The 24,502-nt window shown below is 47.1% G+C and overlaps 1 protein-coding gene across 3 annotated transcripts in view; it reads left to right on the forward strand.

Annotated features, from left to right (window-relative positions):
• The window catches only part of B4GALNT3 (beta-1,4-N-acetyl-galactosaminyltransferase 3), a 159,318-nt gene that overhangs the window by 52,000 nt on the left and 82,816 nt on the right, over positions 1-24,502 (forward strand). For all 3 annotated transcript variants that reach the window (XM_063929228.1, XM_063929227.1, XM_063929226.1), the window contains exons 3-11: positions 1,669-1,764; positions 3,915-4,005; positions 7,635-7,735; positions 9,280-9,347; positions 13,515-13,593; positions 14,167-14,233; positions 15,036-15,164; positions 16,447-16,556; positions 17,337-17,437. In XM_063929228.1, coding sequence (XP_063785298.1) covers positions 1,669-1,764; positions 3,915-4,005; positions 7,635-7,735; positions 9,280-9,347; positions 13,515-13,593; positions 14,167-14,233; positions 15,036-15,164; positions 16,447-16,556; positions 17,337-17,437 — 842 coding nt within the window. The remainder of the gene's footprint in view (positions 1-1,668; positions 1,765-3,914; positions 4,006-7,634; positions 7,736-9,279; positions 9,348-13,514; positions 13,594-14,166; positions 14,234-15,035; positions 15,165-16,446; positions 16,557-17,336; positions 17,438-24,502) is intronic.

The raw sequence follows: 24,502 nt of genomic DNA on the forward strand, positions 1-24,502 counted from the left end.
AACATTTGTTACAAACCAGTTATTGTATGGAATCCAGTCAGAACACAGGTGGGGTTCTCTGTGGCTAGAGTCCGGCGGCCTTATCTGATGGGGGGCACACAGTGGGCGCTACCTGTTGTCCCAGCACCTGTGTCTATCAGAGGGACCCCTGCCTGCCATCCCCATAGCCCAATCAGGCCAAGGGGGCAGTAATTGGGATAGAGGGGACGGGCCTGCCTTGAGAATCATTGTAAAAGCTTTCTGGGTGTGTTGAAGCAAAATGGAAATTTCTTCACTTATCAGCACAAAAGTTTCTCATTGCAGCCGTGTTAAAATCACCCACCCCCTGTGTAACTGCATCTCCATTCCCAGAGACCAGTGGTGCCCCCTCCAGCTCTGATTACCCCCCCCCCCCCCCCATCCTCTCCCATCTATAACACCCCTCAACCCCTTTCCCCCCGCACTAACACAGGATGCTTCTGCAATTTCACACGCCTCTCCGAAGACGGGAGTTCTATTTAACATGGGATGTTGCCCATAGCAACCAATCAGAATCTATTCTCTTTTATCTACCACCTTCTAGAAGATAATACCTGGAATCTGATTGGTTGCTATGGGCAACATCGCATCTTAAATGGAACTCCCATCTTAGTAAATATACCCCAAGGTGTGCCCATATTCTTACTGAATTCTAGGTGTCTATGATTAGGTGAAAAGCCTTCCCTGCTGTATATCTGAAGCCCCACACGATCGCTACCAACAGGTTTCGCCATCGAATAACCTTTAGCAGCTGCCGCCACTGATAGCCTCCCCAGGTAAAGTGTAGGGAAGCCTATTTGTAACAAAACCAGTTGAATATTTATTTTTAAACCCGTGTCCCCCATAGCCTGTCACTGCTCACTCCCATACTGTGTTTGGGTTGGGATTGAAATGCTAGCAGTCAGAATATCAACAGCGGCATCCCAATGATCAGAATCCTGACAGGGGAAGGTAAGTGTACTTACCTAGATAAATGAGAAGTGCAATCTCATGGTTGCTATGGGCAACATCCCATCCTAATTAAATTAGTACATTTACCCCAGTGTGTCATCTAACCTGGAGGTATTTACATGTGCTTGTGGGATTTGTAGTTCCTCAGCAGCTGGATATAGAAAGCATTTTGAGGATGGGTGAGGAGTAGGAAGTGAAGCATCACTCAGTGACTCTGTAGACAACAAGTGGATGGGTAGACGCGATCAGAGTTGCTGGTAGGAGATGGGGGAACAAACAACACTGGGGCAATGATAGTACTAGGAGGAGAGAGGGAGGGGTATAACCAGGAGGGTGATGGGGGGGATCGAGAGCAGGTGGGTGGTCACAGTAATGAGTTATGGGGGTGGGCTGATTGGTTTGTATAAAGAATTGAGTCTTTCTGGCCCATTTGAAGGTGTGGATAATGGAAGAGAGTCTGAGAGGAAGTGAGTTAAAGAGGAAGGGGGGCAGCACGGGAGAAACCTTGGATACAGGAGTGAGGGAGTGGACGGTGGAAAATACTGCACCTTCTCATAGACACTGGAGGTAGTACAGTGTTCTAAGAAGGCCTGTCAGCAACCAAGCATCTCCAATAGCGCCTCCTATAGGCAAAATGACAATTGCAGTGTAAAATAACTATGTATGGGATACTACACTAAAAATGTGTTTCTGTTTCAGTTCTCTGGCCGTGTCAACCTCCATGTCTTCGAGGATTGGTGTGGGAGCAGCATCCAGCAGCTCCGTCGCAATCTGCACTTCCCTCTGTTCCCCCATGTGAGTACCCCCATTCCCACTTCTCATTAACTACCATCACTATACACCCCCCCTTTACGCCTGTCTCTCACATGGCCCCGCCTCATATCATGTATTACCGCATATATCCCTATGATATCACTGTACGATCACTGCTGCACCCCCATTTTCTGGCCCGTATTTAGGACAACACGGCCTGGGGCTGAAAATGATTAAAGACCTATTGCGAGTAGTGGAAGGTGAGTGATCGGTGCTGTGTGGATGTGGCCACACAGTACTGTGTGGGTGTGGCAGTTATCATGTGGTTGTGGTCACTTCCCTGTGCCCTCATACAGACTATCCCAATACTTTACATTTTTGTGACTATTTAATTTTGATGTATTTTTAAACTTTTTGATTTAATATTTTATTTTTTTCTGTGTGGCCCGATCTCTGTCTGTCCCTGGTAATCGTCCCACACTGAGTCAGGTGTCTGCGCTAGATGCAATAAGTAATTGAGACCCTCCCTCACTGCCTGCATCTATGAGTTTGAGTTTGGAGGGACTTATCAGGAGTTTGCTGATTCTAAAGTTTTTCAGAACTTTTTCTATCAATGAATGGATTGGAACCACCCTCGTAGAGTCAGTGCGCCTGATTCAGGTGCAGTTATAGTAAGCGTGCCTACTGTTTCCTTGGAAATCTCCGTCAGAAAATGGAGACCCTGGCCTCGGAACTCCCACAAAATTAAAACGACACGCTTCTGTTTTGAGAAAATCGTAGGCCATCGCCGCCCCCGATTAATGAAACCACTATATGGACAATTGAATAGTAAGTCTGACAGACTTACTATTCAATTGACCATATAGTGGTTTCATTAATACAGATTGGTGGTCATTGCGAGTTGTTTGCTCGGTATTTTTTTCTCGCAACGGAGCAATTAGTCGCTAATGCGCATGCGCAATGTCCGCACTGCGACTGCGCCAAGTAAATTTTCTATGCAGTTAGGTATTTTACTCACGGCATTCCGAGGTTTTTTCTTCGTTCTGGTGATCGTAATGTGATTGACAGGAAGTGAGTGTTTCTGGGCGGAAACAGGCCGTTTTATGGGTGTGTGCGAAAAAACGCTACCGTTTCTGGGAAAAACGCGGGAGTGGCTGAAGAAACAGAGGAGTGTCTGGGCGAACGCTGGGTGTGTTTGTGACGTCAAACCAGGAACGACAAGCCCTGAACTGATCGCAGATGCCGAGTAAGTCTGGAGCTACTCAGAAACTGCTAAGAAGTGTCTATTCGCAATTCTGCTAATCTTTCGTTCGCAATTTTACTATGCTAAGATTCACTCCCAGAGGGCGGCGGCTTAGCGTGTGCAATGCTGCTAAAAGCAGCTAGCGAGCGAACAACTCGGAATGAGGGCCATAGTCTGTACTGGTCGGGTTGAAATGGATGTACGACTTTGAAGTGTCTACATCCTTTCTTATCTCACTCTCTGAGGCAGGACCACAACATTTTATCATATTTTTTAAATTCAACCCAATGTGCACAGAACTTACTTTGGATCATATTTTCTATAATGGGCAATTACACTGATTTTAAAGAATATCGCAATAAAGTTATGTTTTATCAGCATTCCTTATGATTAACTTGATAATTACCATAAGTTATTTCAATTAAATAAGAGTGCGCCCACACAACAGCCTTCTTTCTTCTCCCCTTTTTGACATATGTTTTTCCTGGCTCTGGGCGCACCACCAAACTGGACATAGATTTGAGAATTTATATACAAAATCGTCCAATCTTGTTTTTTTTCATATTAAATGTGTATCCCTGTATGACCAGTGCCTGGTCGCCCCTTTGTTGTTTTTAATGGAATCACAGATTTTTGAAGAAAAAAAATTGGCAGCCTGTAATATTGGTAAATACTGTATATGCCACACACCAAAGGTTTAGTAACTTGCTAGAAAGGAAGATATCTGTCAGTAAAAACAGATTAGTTGGCAATCATTAAAAACACAGGTATCTGTAAAATACCTGCAGGGGTTGGCTAGCTACCAGTCCGTGTCATATCATTTGACCACTGTGAGAGCACTTGTTGAGTACTTGGCTATTTTAGTGGCCTATCCTAGCCGGAGGGAGAGCTGGGAGCTGGAATCCTTAATCATATGAATGAAAGCCTCACTGTGTTTCCTCCCTGTCAGATCCGCACTACAGTCAGTAAGCTGGCAATCACACCCCAGTGGACCAACTATGGGCTGCGCATGTTCGGATACCTCCATCCCAGTGCAGATGGTAAGTGTAACGTGGGCCCCCACGGTGTATGTGGCTGAGCCAGTGCTTTATTTGTAAGATGTCACAAAACTTCAGGAATAAAGCTGAAGGCTAAGCCGAGGATGATGCCAAGTCGGGGGAACAGGGGGCACTGTGATATTGTCAGCCATGAGGGAGACTAGTGGAGGCGTAGAGGGATTGGGAGGGCAGAAGGTGACGTGGCTCAGTTTTGGACATGTTGGCAAAGATGCAGTTGGGCACAAAAGATAGGAGAGATGTTGGGGAAGGAGGGTGGTAGCTGAGGCCAGAGGAGCATATTAGGTTGGACACACTGGAGAGTAGAGGAGAGAGGTCGGGGAAGGAGCTAATGATTTGTGTTATGTCTACATTGAGGTTGTAGCTGAGTCCAGAGGAGCATATTAGGTTGTACACACAGGATAGATAAGGAGAGAGGTCGGGCAAAGAGGGGGTGATTTGTGTTATGTGTGCATAGAGGTGGTAGCTGAGGAACATATTAGGTTGGACACAGGATAGATGAGGAGAGAGGTCGGGGAAGGAGAGGATGATTTGTGTGATGTCTACATAGGGGTGGTAGCTTAGGCCTGAGGAGCATATTGGGTTAGACACACAGGATAGAGTTAGAGATGTTGGGGAAAGAGAGGATGATTTGTGTGATGTCTACATAGAGGTGGTAGCTGAGGCCTGAGGAGCATATTAGGTTAGACACACAGGATAGAGGAAGAGATGTTCGGGAAGGAGAGGATAATTTGTGTGATGTCTACATAGGGGTGGTAGCTGAAGCCTGAGGAGCATATTAGGTTAGACACACAGGATAGAGGGAGAGATGTTCGGGAAGGAGAGGATAATTTGTGTGATGTCTACATAGGGGTGGTAGCTGAGGCCTGAGGAGCATATTAGGTTAGACACATAGGATAGAGGGAGAGATGTTGGGGAAGGAGAGGATGATTTGTGTGATGTCCACATAGCGGTGGTAGCTGAGGCCTGAGGAGCATATTAGGTTAGACACATAGGATAGAGGGAGCGATGTTGGGGAAGGAGAGGATGATTTGTGTGATGTCTACATAGGTGTGGTAGCTGAGGCCTGAGGAGCATATTAGGTTGGACACACAGGATAGTAGGAGAGATGTTGGGGAAGGAGAGGATGATTTGTGTGATGTCTACATAGGGGTGGTAGCTGAAGCCTGAGGAGCATATTAGGTTAGACACACAGGATAGAGGGAGAGATGTTCGGGAAGGAGAGGATAATTTGTGTGATGTCTACATAGGGGTGGTAGCTGAGGCCTGAGGAGCATATTAGGTTAGACACATAGGATAGAGGGAGAGATGTTGGGGAAGGAGAGGATGATTTGTGTGATGTCCACATAGCGGTGGTAGCTGAGGCCTGAGGAGCATATTAGGTTAGACACATAGGATAGAGGGAGCGATGTTGGGGAAGGAGAGGATGATTTGTGTGATGTCTACATAGGTGTGGTAGCTGAGGCCTGAGGAGCATATTAGGTTAGACACACAGGATAGAGGGAGAGATGTTCGGGAAGGAGAGGATAATTTGTGTGATGTCTACATAGGGGTGGTAGCTGAGGCCTGAGGAGCATATTAGGTTAGACACATAGGATAGAGGGAGAGATGTTGGGGAAGGAGAGGATGATTTGTGTGATGTCCACATAGCGGTGGTAGCTGAGGCCTGAGGAGCATATTAGGTTAGACACATAGGATAGAGGGAGCGATGTTGGGGAAGGAGAGGATGATTTGTGTGATGTCTACATAGGTGTGGTAGCTGAGGCCTGAGGAGCATATTAGGTTGGACACACAGGATAGTAGGAGAGATGTTGGGGAAGGAGAGGATGATTTGTGTGATGTCTACATAGAGGTGGTAGCTGAGGCTTGAGGAGCATATTAGGTTGGACACACAGGATAGTAGGAGAGATGTTGGGGAAGGAGAGGATGATTTGTGTGATGTCTACATAGAGGTGGTAGCTGAGGCCTGAGGAGCATATTAGGTTAGACACACAGGATAGAGGAAGAGATGTTCGGGAAGGAGAGGATAATTTGTGTGATGTCTACATAGGGGTGGTAGCTGAAGCCTGAGGAGCATATTAGGTTAGACACACAGGATAGAGGGAGAGATGTTGGGGAAGGAGAGGATGATTTGTGTGATGTCCACATAGAGGTGGTAGCTGAGGCCTGAGGAGCATATTAGGTTAGACACATAGGATAGAGGGAGCGATGTTGGGGAAGAAGAGGATGATTTGTGTGATGTCTACATAGGTGTGGTAGCTGAGGCCTGGGGAGCATATTAGGTTGGACACACAGGATAGTAGGAGAGATGTTGGGGAAGGAGAGGATGATTTGTGTGATGTCTACATAGAGGTGGTAGCTGAGGCCTCAGGAGCATATTAGGTTGGACATGCAGGATAGATGAGGAGAGAGGTCGGGAAGGAGGGGATGATTTATATGATGTGTAAATAGGGTGGTAGCTGAGGCCAGAGGAGCATATTAGGTTGGACACACAGGATAGCAGAGGAGAGAGATTGGGGAAGGAGAGGATGATTTGTGTGATGCCTGCATAGGGTGGTAGCTGAGGCCAGAGGAGCATATTATGTTGTACACACAGGATAGTAGAGGAGAGAGGTCGGGGAAGGAGGGGATGATTTGTGTGATGTGTACACAGGGTGGTAGCTGAGGCCTGAGGAGCATATTAGGTTGGACACACAGAATATATGAGGAGAGAGGTCGGGAAAGGATTGAATGATTTGGGTGATCTCTGTATATGGTGGTAGCTGAGGCCAGAGGAGCATGTTAGGTTGGACCCACAGGATAGTAGAGGAGAGAGGTCGGGAAGGAGGGGATGATTTGGGTGGTCTCTGTATATGGGGGTAGTGGAGGCCAGAGGAGCATATTGGGTCCTCGTCAATAGAGGTTAAAAAATAAAATTGTTTTAAATAACAAATGTAATTTATTATTTATTACCAGTTATGTATATAACGCACACATATTCCGCAGCGCTTTACAGAGAATATTTGCCCATTCACATCAGTCCCTGCCCCAGTGGAGCTTACAATCTATATTCCCTACCACATGTACACACACACACATTCACACTAGGGTTAATTTTGATGAGAGCCAATTAACCTACCAGTATATTTTTGGATTGTGGGAGGAAACCGGAGTACCCGGAGGAAACCCACGCAAGTACGGAGAGAATATACAAACTCCACACAGTTAGGGCCATGGTGGGAATCAAACCCATGACCTCAGTGCTGTGAGGCAGTAATGCTAACCATGACACCATCCGTACTGTAATGAGACCAGTCCTAATGTCCGCAGACTCAGGATCAATATAAGACATATAGACTAATCATATTATAAGAGCAAAATGTAAACAAATGGATAGTAGGATGTATGATGTGATTAGATCTCTCTTCCACCCCACGCATTTCGACCGAGAGCCACAAGAAGGGACAGATTGGCTTTCTGGCATCAGTGGTCAGGATGTGGACTGTGAATGTACTGGGTGCCCATAGTGTTTCACACTTACATTAATGGTCTCAAAGGGTCTTCTTGGCAAAGTGTCATTCTCGCCCTACATTTCGGCTGGCGCGGACTGACGCGGTCTCTGGCCTTGTTTGCAGGTGACGTCCAGTTCGCAGTGTCTTCAGATGACAACTCCGAGTTTTGGCTCAGCGACGACCAGTCAGTGGGGAAGCTGAAACTTCTGTGCAGAGTGGGACCGGTATGGAAAAGCAAATACTGGGCGTGACACATGCGCACGTATACATGCATACAAGTACACACACACACACACACACAGTCTTGCTGTCCTGCGAATACTACGTGATCACCATAATGGGTGCTGCTCCATTCATTCGTTCATAGATTTAATTTGACTTAACGGAGCCAATAAGGACGCGGTCGCCTCCCAGGAGTAAATGTAAATATTCGGAAACGCTATTCACCTATTATACTGATTACTGACACAAAAATAATGTGAAAAACCACTTAGATATACTGTATAAGACCATAAAAGAGAGGAACTGGTACAGGCGTCTTCAGTCTATCCATTCACCATGAAAGCAATGTGTCCTCCCCCGCGGGGATCACTGATCCCTATGCAATGTGATATTAAAGCACCATTTCCAAGCAGCTGTGATAGTGGGGGCTGATCCCTACACTGCCTGAGCATCGAACATCGGGGGAACTAGCAATGTTACGTGGAATACTCACGTGGCTTCTGTACAGTTCTAAAAAGGCTATATTTTACTTTACTTTGCAATTTACTAACAAATTGTGACCAGGTTATACTAACATCAGGATTCTTAAGATGAATGAAGTACCCCATGTTTATATATATATATATATATATATATATATATATATACTCAGTGAGTGCCGCCTGGTTCTTTCAGCATTTGGGAGCGTGCTATATCCTCCCTAGGAACCACAGTGACTGTATAAATTCCCTTGGAGGGCACCGGGCAGTTGATACTTGTATGTTGGAGTGCCGACCATTGTTGGTCTTTATATATATATATATATATATATATAAAATAGATAGAGAGAGAAATCACAGGGGCTCTGCACTTGCTATTAGCTAACAATAGTAATCAGTAGAGTTTTAGTTCATGTATTGATCAATACATTTAAGCATGCAGCCCCCGACAAAGGATCCCACTATACTGCAGGTCCTACTCTATTGCTCAAAATAATTACAATGAAAATAGCTATAACATTAGTGTTCGACTTTAAGTATACAATCTGGTCTAAAGCTCACAGCAACTTTGCTTATATAGATGAGACTTTTACCAACACACCTGTTGCAAAGGGAGTCGGCCGTTACAATACCGACGGCGGTATCACGGCATTTAGATGGCGGTTGGGGGGGGGATGCAACGAAGCGCCTTGGGGGATACGCTCGCCACAGGTTCTATTCCCACTCTATGGGTGTCGTGGGCATCCACGAGTGGGAATAGTCCCTGTTGGTCGGCGTGTCGACCGTCGGGGTAGTGAGGGGGAGGGATGTAGGTGCCGGATTGTAAAGCACCTAGGAGAACAGCTGATAGAAGTTATAATTAAATAAAAACGCTGCAATGAGAAAATGTGATCACAAAAAGATTAATTAAAAAATGAATCTAATAAACAAAATGCACCATCCACAGCACTCACCTATTCCAAGATTTGGGGCGCAACACGGTTTGTGACGACATTGTATATTGTGCATAGAGATATATATATATATATATATATATATATATATATATTCATATACTGTTTCTGCAGGCAGGTACGCACTGGAGTGCCCCAGGAGAGTTTGGGAAATTCCATGGTCAGATCTCCAGACCGGTCAGGTGAGAGGCAGAGGGGAACATTCATCCTTTCTATGTTGTGCACTTACAGACTGTGGTGTATGTGTGGGGTAAAGGGGTCATTAGTCACAGTATCTGAGCTTTATATAGTGGGAGGGGGGGATATCATTGTTCTTAGCAAACCAAAAAAGTTAGCAGTTAAGCAAAACCATGTGCACTGCAGGAGGGACAGATGTAACATGTGCAGAGAGAGTTAGATTTGAGTTGGGTGTGTTTAGTGCTGAAAGTAGGATGGTACGGAGTACTATTAAGAAATATGGTGGTGGTACGGTGGGGCATCTTATAAGGGGCATTTTTTTTTTTGCAAAATGGTGTCAGTGGCATAACTGTGTGGCATATTATATAATATGCATTACGGTGTGTGGCATAATGTGTAATAAACAATATGGTGTGTGCCATAATGTGTAATGGGGCATTACGGTGTGTGCCATAATGTGTAATGGGGCATTACGGTGTGTGCCATAATGTGTAATAAACAATACAGTGTGTGGCATAATGTGTAATGGTCATTACGGTGTGTGGCATAATGTGTAATGGGGCATTACGGTGTGTGGCATAATGTGTAATGGGCATTACGGTGTGTGGCATAATGTGTAATGGGACATTACGGTGTGTGGCATAATGTGTAATGGGCATTACGGTGTGTGGCATAATGTGTAATAAACAATACGGTGTGTGCCATAATGTGTAATGGGGCATTACGGTGTGTGCCATAATGTGTAATGGGGCATTACGGTGTGTGGCATAATGTGTAATGGGCATTACGGTGTGTGGCATAATGTGTAATGGGACATTACGGTGTGTGGCATAATGTGTAATGGGCATTACGGTGTGTGGCATAATGTGTAATAAACAATACGGTGTGTGCCATAATGTGTAATGGGGCATTACGGTGTGTGCCATAATGTGTAATGGGGCATTACGGTGTGTGCCATAATGTGTAATAAACAATACAGTGTGTGGCATAATGTGTAATGGTCATTACGGTGTGTGGCATAATGTGTAATGGGGCATTACGGTGTGTGGCATAATGTGTAATGGGCATTACGGTGTGTGGCATAATGTGTAATGGGCATTACGATGTGTGGCATAATATGGCCATGCCCCTATTGTCATGTAGCCACTCCCCTAGTTTTGTGTGACACACCCCCTCATGACACGTGACCACACCCATTTTTACCATCAATACCACTAAGAAAAATTTCTGCTTGCACCACTGGGTGTGTTCCAACTGAAATCTAAATTACAGTGTAAGAATAAAGCAGCCAGTATTTACCCTGCACAGAAACTATCTAACCCATCCAAATCTAACTCTCTCTGCACATGTTACATCTGCCCCACCTGCAGTGCACTTTTTTTTTTTGCACAGGTTTTGCCCAATTGCTATTTTTTTGGCTTGCTAACAACCCTTAATAACCCCCATAGTCTGGGCTTGTCTCCCGCACATATGACTGCCACTGGGTCTCAGGCGGAACAGGTTTAGCCAGTCATAAGGTGACAGGAAGATTTGCATGTATTTATCAAAGGTTGAAAAGCCCTGTATACATGAGAAGGGAACCGCAGCAATACTCGGCATGGTGATAACAGAAGGAAATAAGAATAAATAGTCTTTGAATAAAGCATTTTTCCACAAAGGACAATCATTTTAAATATTTTTTTTTTTCTATCACAGTATATATTTAATAATTTATTGTCATTTCATTTATTTATTAGCAGAACTGAGAGTGCAGCTCTGTGACTTTAGTTCCGCTGCGCATGTCACATGAGACTGGGCCACCGAAGTGGTGAGGTGACCGCTACCTCCCAGGGCACTGTACCTCAGATGCCTCAGCGACGTTCTATTGATTACCACGATAAGCGATTAATAGACCCAGTTGTCACCAGCTCAGCGACTTTTTCTTTACTCCAGGATTCATTACACCTCACTGTGCTCTATGGGGCTGATGGACGGAGTGGCTTCCTTGGAAGCGGCAGTGATAGCGCTGTATGGTGATGCAGCAGGAGGTGGCTGTTACATGCAGACTCCTCCTGCTGCGGTAGTGTTCCCACCTGCGTCCTAGTGTGCTGCAACAGATCACTCACTCATCGTCAGGCGAATTGCAGCACCCATGGGGACACGTTGCCGTAGCCAGGAAATCTCCGTCCAGCAATGGAGATCCCTGGCCTCCTCTCTTCCTCTAAAGGCGGTGACACACCTACATTTCGGGAAACAGAGGCTATCACCACCCCCTCCTTCCCCCACAAATGGCAGCAGACCATCAATCACCGACAGTATGCTGCCGTCCTGCTTCATGCATTCCAGGACCAGTTCGCGCACAAGCAGAACGGGTCCTGCTCATTTGTCGTACCTCGTGCCTCAGTGGTAGCTCATGCCTCAGTCATGTCACAATGTCTTGGTGCATGAATACATTTATTTTAATTCTGTTTGCCCGTGGGTAGCAAATCCATAAAAAATCAGGCTGAGTTGGGGATAAACTATACATAGAATAAATGTAGGCCATGTTAAGATGCATTTGACTAGGGATAGAACACTAGTGAGCTGTGAGGGGGGGGGGGGGGGATGTTACAACCAGTAGTCGATCAGATTGTCAGAACGCTCACAGCAGCACAGATATTTCAGGAGAATTGTGCACTATATGAGGGTCAGTGACCTGTTGGGGTGCTGTGTGAGGGTCAGTGATCTGTAGGGGTGCTGTCTGAGGGTCAGTGACCTGTTTGGGTGGTATGTGTGGGTCAGTGACCTATTTGGGTGGTATGTGTGGGTCAGTGACCTGTTTGGGTGGTATGTGTGGGTCAGTGACCTGTTTGGGTGGTATGTGTGGGTCAGTGACCTGTTTGGGTGGTATGTGTGGGTCAGTGACCTGTTTGGGTGGTATGTGTGGGTCAGTGACCTATTTGGGTGGTATGTGTGGGTCAGTGACCTGTTTGGGTGGTATGTGTGGGTCAGTGACCTGTTTGGGTGGTATGTGTGGGTCAGTGACCTGTTTGGGTGGTATGTGTCACAGTACAATCTTTAGATTGTAAGCTCTCACAAGCAGGGCCCTCTTCCCTCATGTGCTTATCCTTTGTCTTACTTTAATAATCTTCAACTGTACCACATCCAGCAGTCTTCTGCCACCTGATACTTATTCCAGTGTCATCTGCTCATGTAACTATGTGTATTTACCCTGTACTTGTCCTATACTGTCATCAACTGTAAGTTGCTGTTTTCCTGCTTGATTATATGTTTATGTACTCTGTAATTGGGCGCTGCGGAACCCTTGTGGCGCCATATAAATAAAGGATAATAATAATGTGTGGGTCAGGGACCTCTAGGGGTTCTATGTGGGGGTCAGTGACCTGTTGGGGTGCTAAATGAGGGTCAGTGACCTGTTGAGTTACTATGTGAGGGTCGGTGACCTGTTACATTGCTATGTGAGGGTCAGGGACCTGTAAGGGTGCTATGTAAGGGTCAGTGATCTGTAGGGGTGCTATGTGAGGGTCAGTGACCTTTTGGGTTGCTATGCGAGGGTCAGTGACCTGTAGGGGTGCTATGTGAGGGTCAGTAACCTGTAGGGGTGCTATGTGAGGGTCAGTGACCTGTTGGGTTGCTATGTTAAGGTCAGTGACCTGTAGGGGTGCTATGTAAGGTTCAGTGACCTGTTGGTTTGCTGTCTCAGGGTCAGTGACCTGTTGGGTTGCTATGTGAGGGTCAGTGACCTATTGGGTTGCTATGTGATGGTTGGTGACCTGTTGGGTTGCTTTGTGATGGTCAGTGACCTGTAGGGTTGCTATGTGAGGGTCAGTGCCCTGTAGAGGTGCTATGTGAGGGTCAGTGACCTGTTGGGTTGCTATGTGATGGTTGGTGACCTGTTGGGTTGCTATGTGAAGGTCAGTGACCTGTAGGGGTGCTATGTGATGGTTGGTGACCTGTTGGGTTGCTATGTGAAGGTCAGTGACCTGTAAGAGTGCTATGTGAGGGTCAGTGACCTGTTGGGTTGCTATGTGATGGTTGGTGACCTGTTGGGTTGCTATGTGAAGGTCAGTGACCTGTATAGGGGTGCTATGTGAGGGTCAGTGACCTGTTGGGGATGTAAAACTGACAAGGAGGCGCAGCTACAAAGACCGCACATCAGTCTTAATGATGTCTCATTGCCGTGTCGTCCTCAGGTTGTCGGCCTCTAAGAGGTATTATTTTGAGCTGTTACACAAGCAGGATGACCGAGGCACAGACCACGTGGAGCTGGCGGTGAGCGAGGGGCCTCTGATCTGGTAACCGGTGGGGTTGTGGACATTTTCACGTTATTACTGTTTCTGACGTCACAATGGATGGGATAGTGTGGATGGAGAAAACATTCACTCGCTCATTGATTTAGGCAATCCCGAAACCTCGGTGCCCCGGATAACTGCGTAGCTTTGCCTAATAGCAGCGCCATTTGCGATTTCAGCAGTTGCCCCACTCCTGTGCATCTTACAAGGGCCGTGCTTGTGATCACAGGGCGTAATTCAGACCTGATCGCAGCAGCAAAATTGTTCCCTAATGGGCAAAACCATGTGCAGTGCAGTTGGGGCAGATGTAACATGTGCAGAGAGAGTTAGATTTAGGTGGGGGGGTGTTCAAACTGAAATCTAAATTGCAGTGTAGAAATAAAGCAGCTAGTATTTACCCTGCACAGAAATAATATAACCCACCCAAATCTAACTCTCTCTGCACATGTTACATCTGCCCCACCTGCAGTGCAGCGCGGTTTTGCCCATTAGAGGAAAATGTTGTTTTGCAGTAAACCTTGAATTAGGCCCAATATGTCTGTCTCTTTTGCAGTGGCGGCCAGCTGTACCCGGCTCCCACTTCTCGCTTATAGACTCCCAGTTCCTGTCTCTCTTCTCCGGTAAGTTCCAGGTGTCATTTATCACATACCACAAACCTGGTGATATAATTTTCACCAGGCATCGGCCTCCCTCTCTTAACACCTTGTGTTTATCTCTCTCCCAATCTCCGTCTTTCTCTCTCCCCCTTGTACATAGTTTAATACCATCAGTGTACTATTCCCTATCCCCTAAGAATTGTGAATAGATCAATTAGCAAATATTAGGCCTATCAGAAATCTTCCCAAGGGTGTCCACTTATCTCAATGCTGTCGGGGAACCTCTGTAGAAACAAAGAAAAGTGTGTATTATACTCCTGCAGCTCCTCAAGGTCTGAAACGTGTCTCTGTGGAGCAAAGCAAAAAGTTGAAAACACTCAGTCATTGTTATGGATATTAATAATCCATCTAAATCCTGATTTCGAATTGTGAGCAAATGTAATTTAACTCACTGGAACAAATCCAAGTGGCTTCAATAGAGGTCCTGTTTGTCTTCCAAGTGAGATAGAAAATTAGGTAGAACTTGATGGAATTTAATCTGTTCGCTATTTAGCGATCGGCCTTGTTCACCTCCCCACTCTGGATGCCCACACTATCCCGATGTCACCTTTATTTTTTTTTTCATGCATGGTGGTACATGTATCAAACCAAGGAGAGAGATAAAGTACCGGCCATTTTACAGGCTGTGTTTGAAAAATGACATCTATGAGCTGATTAGTTGGTATTTTATTTCTCTCTTGCTTTATCTCTCTCCAGTCTTTGATACATCTCCCCCATTTGTCTATAGCGCTGATGTCACACTCATTTCATAGTCTTCTGTATGTAGATGAGTCTAACCTCCCCCTGGGCAACACGTCACAAATACCTCTGAGCAAAGCAAGTTACTACAGCCCTGGGTTGGAGAAGCACCCCGCAGATATTCTCAAAGCTGATCCTAGAGACCATTTCTATAAAGGTGAGTACATTCATTTCTTTCTCCAATCCATCCTACAAAATTGTAAGAACATTAATCTGGGTGTTGTCCCATCCTGTCCCTACAAAGTCTGGTCCGGGGGGTTAAAATCTGATCTGATAAAGTAGCAAATCAGCAGGTAATCTCCCCTTTTGAGGTCATCGGTTGACCAGGACGTGAAAAGATTAGACTGCTGGAGACTAGACTTGATCCTGGAGACTAGAGTATTTGATGGAGCCTAAACTGGAAGCCGGAGACTAGACTAGTAGCTGGAGACTTGAGTATCAGCTTGAGACTAGAATAGACAATGAAGATTAGTCTAGATGCTGGAGACGACTAGATAATAGAGACTGGCGTAGAAGCTGGAGACTAAAGTAGTTGCTGGAGACTACAGTAGAATCTGGAGACTAGAGTTACAGTAGATGGAGACGAGAGCAGTTGCTGGAGTAGTTGCTGGATACTAGAGAGGATGCTGGAGACGAGAGTCGGAGCTGGAGACGAGAGTCGGAGCTGGGGACTAGACTGGAAGCTGGAGACTAGAGTCAGGGCTGGAGACTGAACTGGAAGCTGGAGACTAGATTAGGAGCTAGAGACTAGACTGGAAGCTGGAGACTAGAGTCGGAGCTGGGGAATAGAGTAGAAGCTGGAGACTAGAGTCAGGGCTGGAGACTGAACTGGAAGCTAGAGACTAGACTAGAAGCTGGAGACTAGACTGGAAGCTGGAGACTAGACTGGAAGCTGGAGACTAGACTGGAAGCTGGAGACTAGACTGGAAGCTGGGGACTAGAGTCGGAGCTGGAGACTAAAGTCGGAGCTGGGGAATAGAGTAGAAGCTGGAGACTAGAGTCACAGTAGCTGGAGACTAGACTGGAAGATATCTACTCTATCACCGTTTTCCAGGTCTGGGATTGTGGATCAGGAACAGTCCCTCGGAGGACAGACTCATAGTGGATGTAGTGTAGAGGGACCACGTTTCTGTAAAGGAGCTATGAGTAGGAGCATTGTGAGACAGAGGACATACTAGGATGGAATGTTTCTGTTTTTGTAGGATGATGTGCGGTAGATGAAGGAACACATAAACATGTTTAGGTTCCCACTAGGAAAGCACCGATAGGATAGTAATAATAATAGTGGAGGAAGTAATAGTATGCTGGAAAGAGAAAAGTTGGTTGAACAGAAATTTGGTGAAAGAGAGTAGGAGAAAGAGAGACCGGGAAATGGGTAGGACCTTTGTAGACAGATGTTATAAATGTTCCATCTTTATCACTGTCACTTTCTGTTTCAGTCCCTCTCTTGCCTATGAACAGACTGCACAGTGTCCTGCCCAGTTGCCCATACAAGCCCAGCTACCTGGTGGAAGGATACCCTCTAGAGCGCTACCAGGGACTGCAGTTTGTAAGTGACTATAGGAAGAGCAGAAACAGGAGAAGACACTGGTGTAAGGAGGGGGCATCGTGAAACGCGTGGGTGAGGTCACAGCGTGAGTCAGATATGGGCAGTAGGGCAAAATGCAATCTCGGGAAGGAAGAATAATGTAAAACATCCCTAGGGCTCTCATTGTGTCCCTGTTTCACCAGGACTGTCCACCCGTTCCCACCAGAAATCTGTAACCTGTCACAGTACATATTTTCCTTAATTTGATTTCCTGATGTGGTCAAAACTAATAACATCAAGCTGAAATTGTTTCCTAGAATTTTTTTCATTTTATTTGAGACCTACAAGGAAGTACAGGGAGCATCATGTGGCCTAAGCAATCTTCACCGCACATGCTTGTCCTGATTTTCCGCATAGGGGAGCCCTATATTGGGTGTACAGCTGGTGTGTAGCCAAGAGGGGTGCATCTGACCATGCTTACCAATGGGGGGGGGGGGGGGGGGGGGGGTTGTGCAAAGTCGTTCTGCCCTGCTCACGGTCCAGCTATGATGGAGCTGGAGTACCTTATTGGCTAACCTAACCTTATGGCCGAAGTGCCAGGAGAGACCGGAACTCATTTACTTTAAATCCCCTCTCCACATCCTGTCCAGCCTCAGTAGCAGGGAGAATAGGCAAAGACCTATCTGAGTACAACAAAGGGAAAATATCTAGTTATAATAATAACAATGCTTCTATTAAACACAATTACACATATAATGAGATTGTGTACAATATGACATTAACACATTCCTGCATACTCAGGTCCGCCTCACATACGTGTTTCCGAACGATTACACGCGACTCAGCCACATGGAAAAGGACAATCCATGTATTTACCAGGAGCACTTGCAGTACAGTAACAGGTGAGTCACAGCAACGCCCCAATCCCAAAACATCGCCCCAGCATGAAAATGTGTGTGCATGTAGTGTAGCATTGCACAGATGTGATCGGGCTGTGTACAACGTTAATACACTTTCTCTGACGTCCTAGTGGATGCTGGGAACTCCGTAAGGACCATGGGGAATAGCGGCTCCGCAGGAGACTGGGCACAAAAGTAAAGCTTTAGGACTACCTGGTGTGCACTGGCTCCTCCCCCTATGACCCTCCTCCAAGCCTCAGTTAGATTTTTGTGCCCGGCCGAGAAGGGTGCACACTAGGGGCTCTCCTGAGCTTCTTAGTGAAAGTTTAGTTTTAGGTTTTTTATTTTCAGTGAGACCTGCTGGCAACAGGCTCACTGCATCGAGGGACTAAGGGGAGAAGAAGCGAACCTGCCTGCTTGCAGCCAGCTTGGGCTTCTTGGCTACTGGACACCATTAGCTCCAGAGGGACCGAACACAGGCCCAGCCTCGGAGTCCGGTCCCAGAGGCGCGCCGCCGGCCCCCTTACAGAGCCAGAAGCAAGAAGAGGTCCGGAAAATCGGCGGCAGAAGACATCAGTCTTCACCAAGGTAGCGCACAGCACTGCAGCTGTGCGCCATTGCTCCTCATACACACCTCACACTGTGGTCACTGAGGGTGCAGGGCGCTGGGGGGGGTCGCCCTGAGCAGCAATAAAAACACCTTGGCTGGCAAACATACATCACATATAACCCCCAGGGCTATTTGGATGTATTTTAACCCCTGCCAGAATCCATAAAAATGCAGGAGAAAAGTCCGCGAAAAAGGGGCGGAGCCTATCTCCTCAGCACACTGGCGCCATTTTCTCTCACAGCTCCGTTGGAGGGAAGCTCCCTGGCTCTCCCCTGCAGTTACTACACTACAGAAAGGAGTTAAAAAAGAGAGGGGGGCACTAATTAGGCGCAGTATTAATAAAACAGCAGCTATAAGGGGAAAAACACTTATATAAGGTTATCCCTGTATATATATAGCGCTCTGGTGTGTGCTGGCATACTCTCCCTCTGTCTCCCCAAAGGGCTAGTGGGGTCCTGTCCTCTATCAGAGCATTCCCTGTGTGTGTGCTGTGTGTCGGTACGATTGTGTCGACATGTATGAGGAGGAAAATGGTGTGGAGGCGGAGCAATTGCCTGTAATGGAGATGTCACCCCCTAGGGAGTCGACACCTGAGTGGCTGAGCTTATGGAAGGAATTACGTGACAGTGTCAGCTCTTTACAAAAGATTGATGACATGAGACAGCCGGCTACTCAGCCTGTGCCTGTCCAGGTGTCTCAAAAGCCATCAGGGGCTCTAAAACGCCCGTTACCTCAGATGGCATGATACAGACGCCGACACGGATACTGACTCCAGTGTCGACGATTAAGAGACGAATGTGACTTCCAGTAGGGCCACACGTTACATGATTGAGGCTATGGAAAATGTTTTACATATTTCTGATAATACCAGTACCACTATAAAGGGTATTATGTTGGGTGAGAAAAAACTGCCTGTAGTTTTTCCTGCATCTGAGGAATTAAATGAAGTGTGTGATGATGCGTGGGTTTCCCCCGATAAAAACTGTTAATTCCTAAAAAGTTATTAGCATCATCCCGCCAGAGGATAGGGCACGTTGGGAAACACCCCCTAGGGTGGATAAAGCGCTCACACGCTTGTCTAAACAGGTGGCACTACCGTCCCCGGATACGGCCGCCCTTAAGGAACCTGCTGACAGAAAGCAGGAAAATATCCTAAAATGTATATACACTCACACGGGTGTGATACTGCAACCAGCAATCGCCTCAGCCTGGATGTGCAGTGCTGGGGTGGCTTGGTCGGATTCCCTGACTGACAATATTGATACACGCTGTTTGTGGTACCGAAGCCGGACGGCTCGGTGAGACCTATTTTAAATCTGAAATCCTTGAACACTTACATACAAAGGTTCAAATTCAAGATGGAGTCACTCAGAGCGGTGATTGCGAACCTGGAAGAAGGGGATTATATGGTGTCTCTGGACATCAAGGATGCTTATCTCCATGTCCCAATTTACCCTTCTTACCAAGGGTACCTCAGGTTTGTGGTACAGAACTGTCACTATCAGTTTCAGACGCTGCCGTTTGGCTTGTCCACGGCACCCCGGGTCTTTACCAAAGTAATGGCCGAAATGATGATACTCCTTCGAAGGAAGGGAGTTTTAGTTATCCCTTACTTGGACGATCTCCTGATAAGGGCAAGATCCAGGGAACAGTTGGTAGTCGGGGTAGCACTATCTCAAGTAGTGTTGCGGCAGCACGGTTGGATTCTCAATATTCCAAAATCGCAGCTGATCCCGACGACACGTCTTCTATTCCTAGGGATGATCCTGGACACAGTCCAGAAAAAAAGGTGTTTCTCCCGGAGGAGAAAGCCAGGGAGTTATCCGAACTAGTCAGAAACCTCCTAAAACCATGCAAGTGTCAGTGCATCAGTGCACAAGGGTCCTGGGAAAAATGGTGGCTTCCTACGAAGCAATTCCATTCGGCAGATTCCACGCAAGAACTTTCCAGTGGGACCTGCTGGACAAATGGTCCGGATCGCATCTTCAGATGCATCAGCGGATAACCCTGTCACCAAAGACAAGGGTGTCTCTCCTGTGGTGGTTGCAGAGTGCTCATCTTCTAGAGGGCCGCAGATTGGGCATTCAGGACTGGGTCCTGGTGACCACGGATGCCTGCCTGCGAGGCTGGGGAGCAGTCACACAGGGAAGGAATTTCCAGGACTTGTAGTCAAGCCTGGAGACATCACTTCACATAAATATCTTGGAGCTAAGGGCCATTTACAATGCCCTAAGCCAAGCAAGACCTCTGCTTCAAGGTCAGCCGGTGCTGATCCAGTCGGACAACATCACGGCAGTCACTCACGTAAACACAAGAAGCAGGAGGGCAATGGCAGAGGCTGCAAGGATTTTTCGCTGGGCGGAAAATCATGTGATAGCATTGTCAGCAGTGTTCATTCCGGGAGTGGACAACTGGGAAGCAGACTTCCTCAGCAGGCACGACCTCCACCCGGGAGAGTGGGGACTTCACCCAGAAGTCTTCCACATGATTGTAAACCGTTGGGAAAAACCAAAGGTGGACATGATGGCGTCCCGCCTAAACAAAAAATTGGAAAGGTATTGCGCCAGGTCAAGGGACCCTCAGGCAATAGCTGTGGACGCTCTGGTAATACCGTGGGTGTACCAGTCAGTGTATGTGTTCCCTCCTCTTCCTCTAATACCAAAAGTACTGAGTATTATAAGACGGAGGGCAGTAAGAACTATACTCGTGGCTCCGGATTGGCCAAGAAGGACTTGGTACCCGGAACTTCAAGAGATGCTCACGGAGGACCCGTGGCCTCTACCTCTAAGAAGGGACCTGCTCCAGCAAGGACCCTGTCTAGTCCAAGACTTACCGCGACTGCGTTTGACGGCAAGGCGGTTGAACGCCGGATCCTGAAGGAAAAAGGCATTCCGGATGAAGTCATCCCTACCCTGATCAAAGCCAGGAAGGATGTAACCGCAAAGCATTATCACCGCATTTGGTGAAAATATGTTGCGTGGTGCGAGGCCAGTAAGGCCCCGATGGAGGAATTTCAACTAGGTCGATTCCTGCATTTCCTGAAAACAGGAGTGTCTATGGGCCTAAAATTGGGGTCCATTAAGGTTCAAATTTCGGCCCTGTCAATTTTCTTCCAGAAAGAACTAGCTTCAGTTCCTGAAGTTCAGACGTTTGTAAAAGGGGTACTGCATATACAGCCTCCTTTTGTGCCTCCAGTGGCACCTTGGGATCTCAATGTAGTTTTGGGGTTCCTAAAGTCACATTGGTTTGAACCACTTGAATCTGTGGAGTTAAAATATCTCACATGGAAAGTGGTCATGCTGTTGGCCCTGGCCTCGGCCAGGCGCGTGTCAGAATTGGCGGCTTTATCCTGTAAAAGCCCTTATCTGATCTTCCATTCAGACAGGGCGGAATTGAGGACTCGTCCTCATTTTCTCCCTAAGGTGGTTTCAGCGTTTCATCTGAACCAACCTATTGTGGTACCTGCGGCTACTAGTGACTTGGAGGACTCCAAGTTGTTGGATGTAGTCAGGGCCCTGAAAATATATTTCTCTGTCGTCCTAGTGGATGCTGGGGTTCCTGAAAGGACCATGGGGAATAGCGGCTCCGCAGGAGACAGGGCACAAAAAGTAAAGCTTTAGGATCAGGTGGTGTGCACTGGCTCCTCCCCCTATGACCCTCCTCCAAGCCTCAGTTAGATTTTTGTGCCCGGCCGAGAAGGGTGCAATCTAGGTGGCTCTCCTAAAGAGCTGCTTAGAAAAGTTTAGCTTAGGTTTTTTATTTTACAGTGAGTCCTGCTGGCAACAGGATCACTGCAACGAGGGACTTAGGGGAGAAGAAGTGAACTCACCTGCGTGCAGGATGGATTGGCTTCTTTGGCTACTGGACATTAGCTCCAGAGGGACGATCACAGGTACAGCCTGGATGGTCACCGGAGCCTCGCCGCCGGCCCCCTTGCAGATGCTGAAAAGAGAAGAAGGTCCAGAATCGGCGGCAGAAGACTCCTCAGTCTTCTTAAGGTAGCGCACAGCACTGCAGCTGTGCGCCATTGCTCTCAGCACACTTCACACGGCAGTCACTGAGGGTGCAGGGCGCTGGGAGGGGGGCGCCCTGGGAGGCAATGTAAACCTATTTTTTGGCAAAAAATACCTCACATATAGCCTCCGGGGGCTATATGGAGATATTTAACCCCTGCCAGAATCCGTTGAAGAGCGGGAGACGAGCCCGCCGAAAAAGGGGCGGGGCCTATCTCCTCAGCACACAGCGCCATTTTCCCTCACAGAAAGGCTGGAGGGAAGGCTCCCAGGCTCTCCCCTGCACTGCACTACAGAAACAGGGTTAAAACAGAGAGGGGGGGCACTAATTTGGCGTTAGAAATATATAAAAAGATGCTATAAGGGAAAACACTTATATAAGGTTGTCCCTATATAATTATAGCGTTTTTTGGTGTGTGCTGGCAAACTCTCCCTCTGTCTCTCCAAAGGGCTAGTGGGTCCTGTCCTCTATCAGAGCATTCCCTGTGTGTGTGCTGTGTGTCGGTACGTGTGTGTCGACATGTATGAGGACGATGTTGGTGAGGAGGCGGAGCAATTGCCTGTAATGGTGATGTCACTCTCTAGGGAGTCGACACCGGAATGGATGGCTTATTTAGGGAATTACGTGATAATGTCAACACGCTGCAAGGTCGGTTGACGACATGAGACGGCCGACAAACAATTAGTACCGGTCCAGACGTCTCAAAAACACCGTCAGGGGTTTTAAAACGCCCGTTTACCTTAGTCGGTCGACACAGACACAGACACGGACACTGAATCCAGTGTCGACGGTGAATAAACAAACGTATTCCTTATTAGGGCCACACGTTAAGGGCAATGAAGGAGGTGTTACATATTTCTGATACTACAAGTACCACAAAAGAGGGTATTATGTGGGATGTGAAAAAACTACCTGTAGTTTTTCCTGAATCAGATAAACTAAATGAAGTGTGTGATGATGCGTGGGTTCCCCCCGATAGAAAATTATTGGCGGTATACCCTTTCCCGCCAGAAGTTAGGGCGCGTTGGGAAACACCCCTTAGGGTGGATAAGGCGCTCACACGCTTATCAAAACAAGTGGCGGTACCGTCTATAGATAGGGCCGTCCTCAAGGAGCCAGCTGACAGGAGGATGGAAAATATCATATAAAAGTATATACACACATACTGGTGTTATACTGCGACCAGCGATCGCCTCAGCCTGGATGTGCAGAGCTGGGGTGGCTTGGTCGGATTCCCTGACTAAAAATATTGATACCCTTGACAGGGACAGTATTTTATTGACTATAGAGCATTTAAAGGATGCATTTCTATATATGCGAGATGCACAGAGGGATATTTGCACTCTGGCATCAAGAGTAAGTGCGATGTCCATATCTGCCAGAAGATGTTTATGGACACGACAGTGGTCAGGTGATGCAGATTCCAAACGGCACATGGAAGTATTGCCGTATAAAGGGGAGGAGTTATTTGGGGTCGGTCCATCGGACCTGGTGGCCACGGCAACAGCTGGAAAATCCACCTTTTTTACCCCAAGTCACATCTCAGCAGAAAAAGACACCGTCTTTTCAGCCTCAGTCCTTTCGTCCCTATAAGAGTCATATTTGCCCAGGGATAGAGGAAAGGGAAGAAGACTGCAGCAGGCAGCCCATTCCCAGGAACAGAAGCCTTCCACCGCTTCTGCCAAGCTCTCAGCATGACGCTGGGACCGTACAGGACCCCTGGATCCTACAAGTAGTATCCCAGGGGTACAGATTGGAATGTCGAAACGTTTCCCCCTCGCAGGCTCCTGAAGTCTGCTTTACCAAGGTATCCCTCCGACAAGGAGGCAGTATGGGAAAAAATTCACAAGCTGTATTCCCAGCAGGTGATAATCAAATTACCCCTCCTACAACAAGGAAAGGGGTATTATTCCACACTATATTGTGGTACTGAAGCCAGAAGGCTAGGTGAGACCTATTCTAAATCTAAAAAAATTTGAACACTTACAAAGGTTCAAATCAAGATGGAGTCACTCAGAGCAGTGATAACGAACCAGGAAGAAGGGGACTATATAGTGTCCCGGGACATCAGGGATGCTTACCTCCATGTCCCAAATTTGCCCTTCTCACTAAGGGTACCTCAGGTTCGTGGTATAGAACTGTCACTGTCAGTTTCAGACGCTGCCGTTTGGATTGTCCACGGCACCCCGGGTCTTTACCAAGGTAATGGCCGAAATGATGATTCTTCTTCGAAGAAAAGGCGTCTTAATTACCCCTTACTTGGACGATCTCCTGATAAGGGCAAAGTCCAGGGAACAGTTGGAGGTCGGAGTAGCACTATCTCGGATACTGCTACAACAGCACGGATGGATTCTAAATATTCCAAAATCGCAGCTGATCCTGACGACACGTCTGCTGTGCCTAGGGATGATTCTGGACACAGTCCAGAAAAAGGTGTTTCTCCC

Source organism: Pseudophryne corroboree, chromosome 6 (assembly GCF_028390025.1).
Source record: "Pseudophryne corroboree isolate aPseCor3 chromosome 6, aPseCor3.hap2, whole genome shotgun sequence".
Taxonomy (NCBI): Eukaryota; Metazoa; Chordata; class Amphibia; order Anura; family Myobatrachidae; genus Pseudophryne; species Pseudophryne corroboree.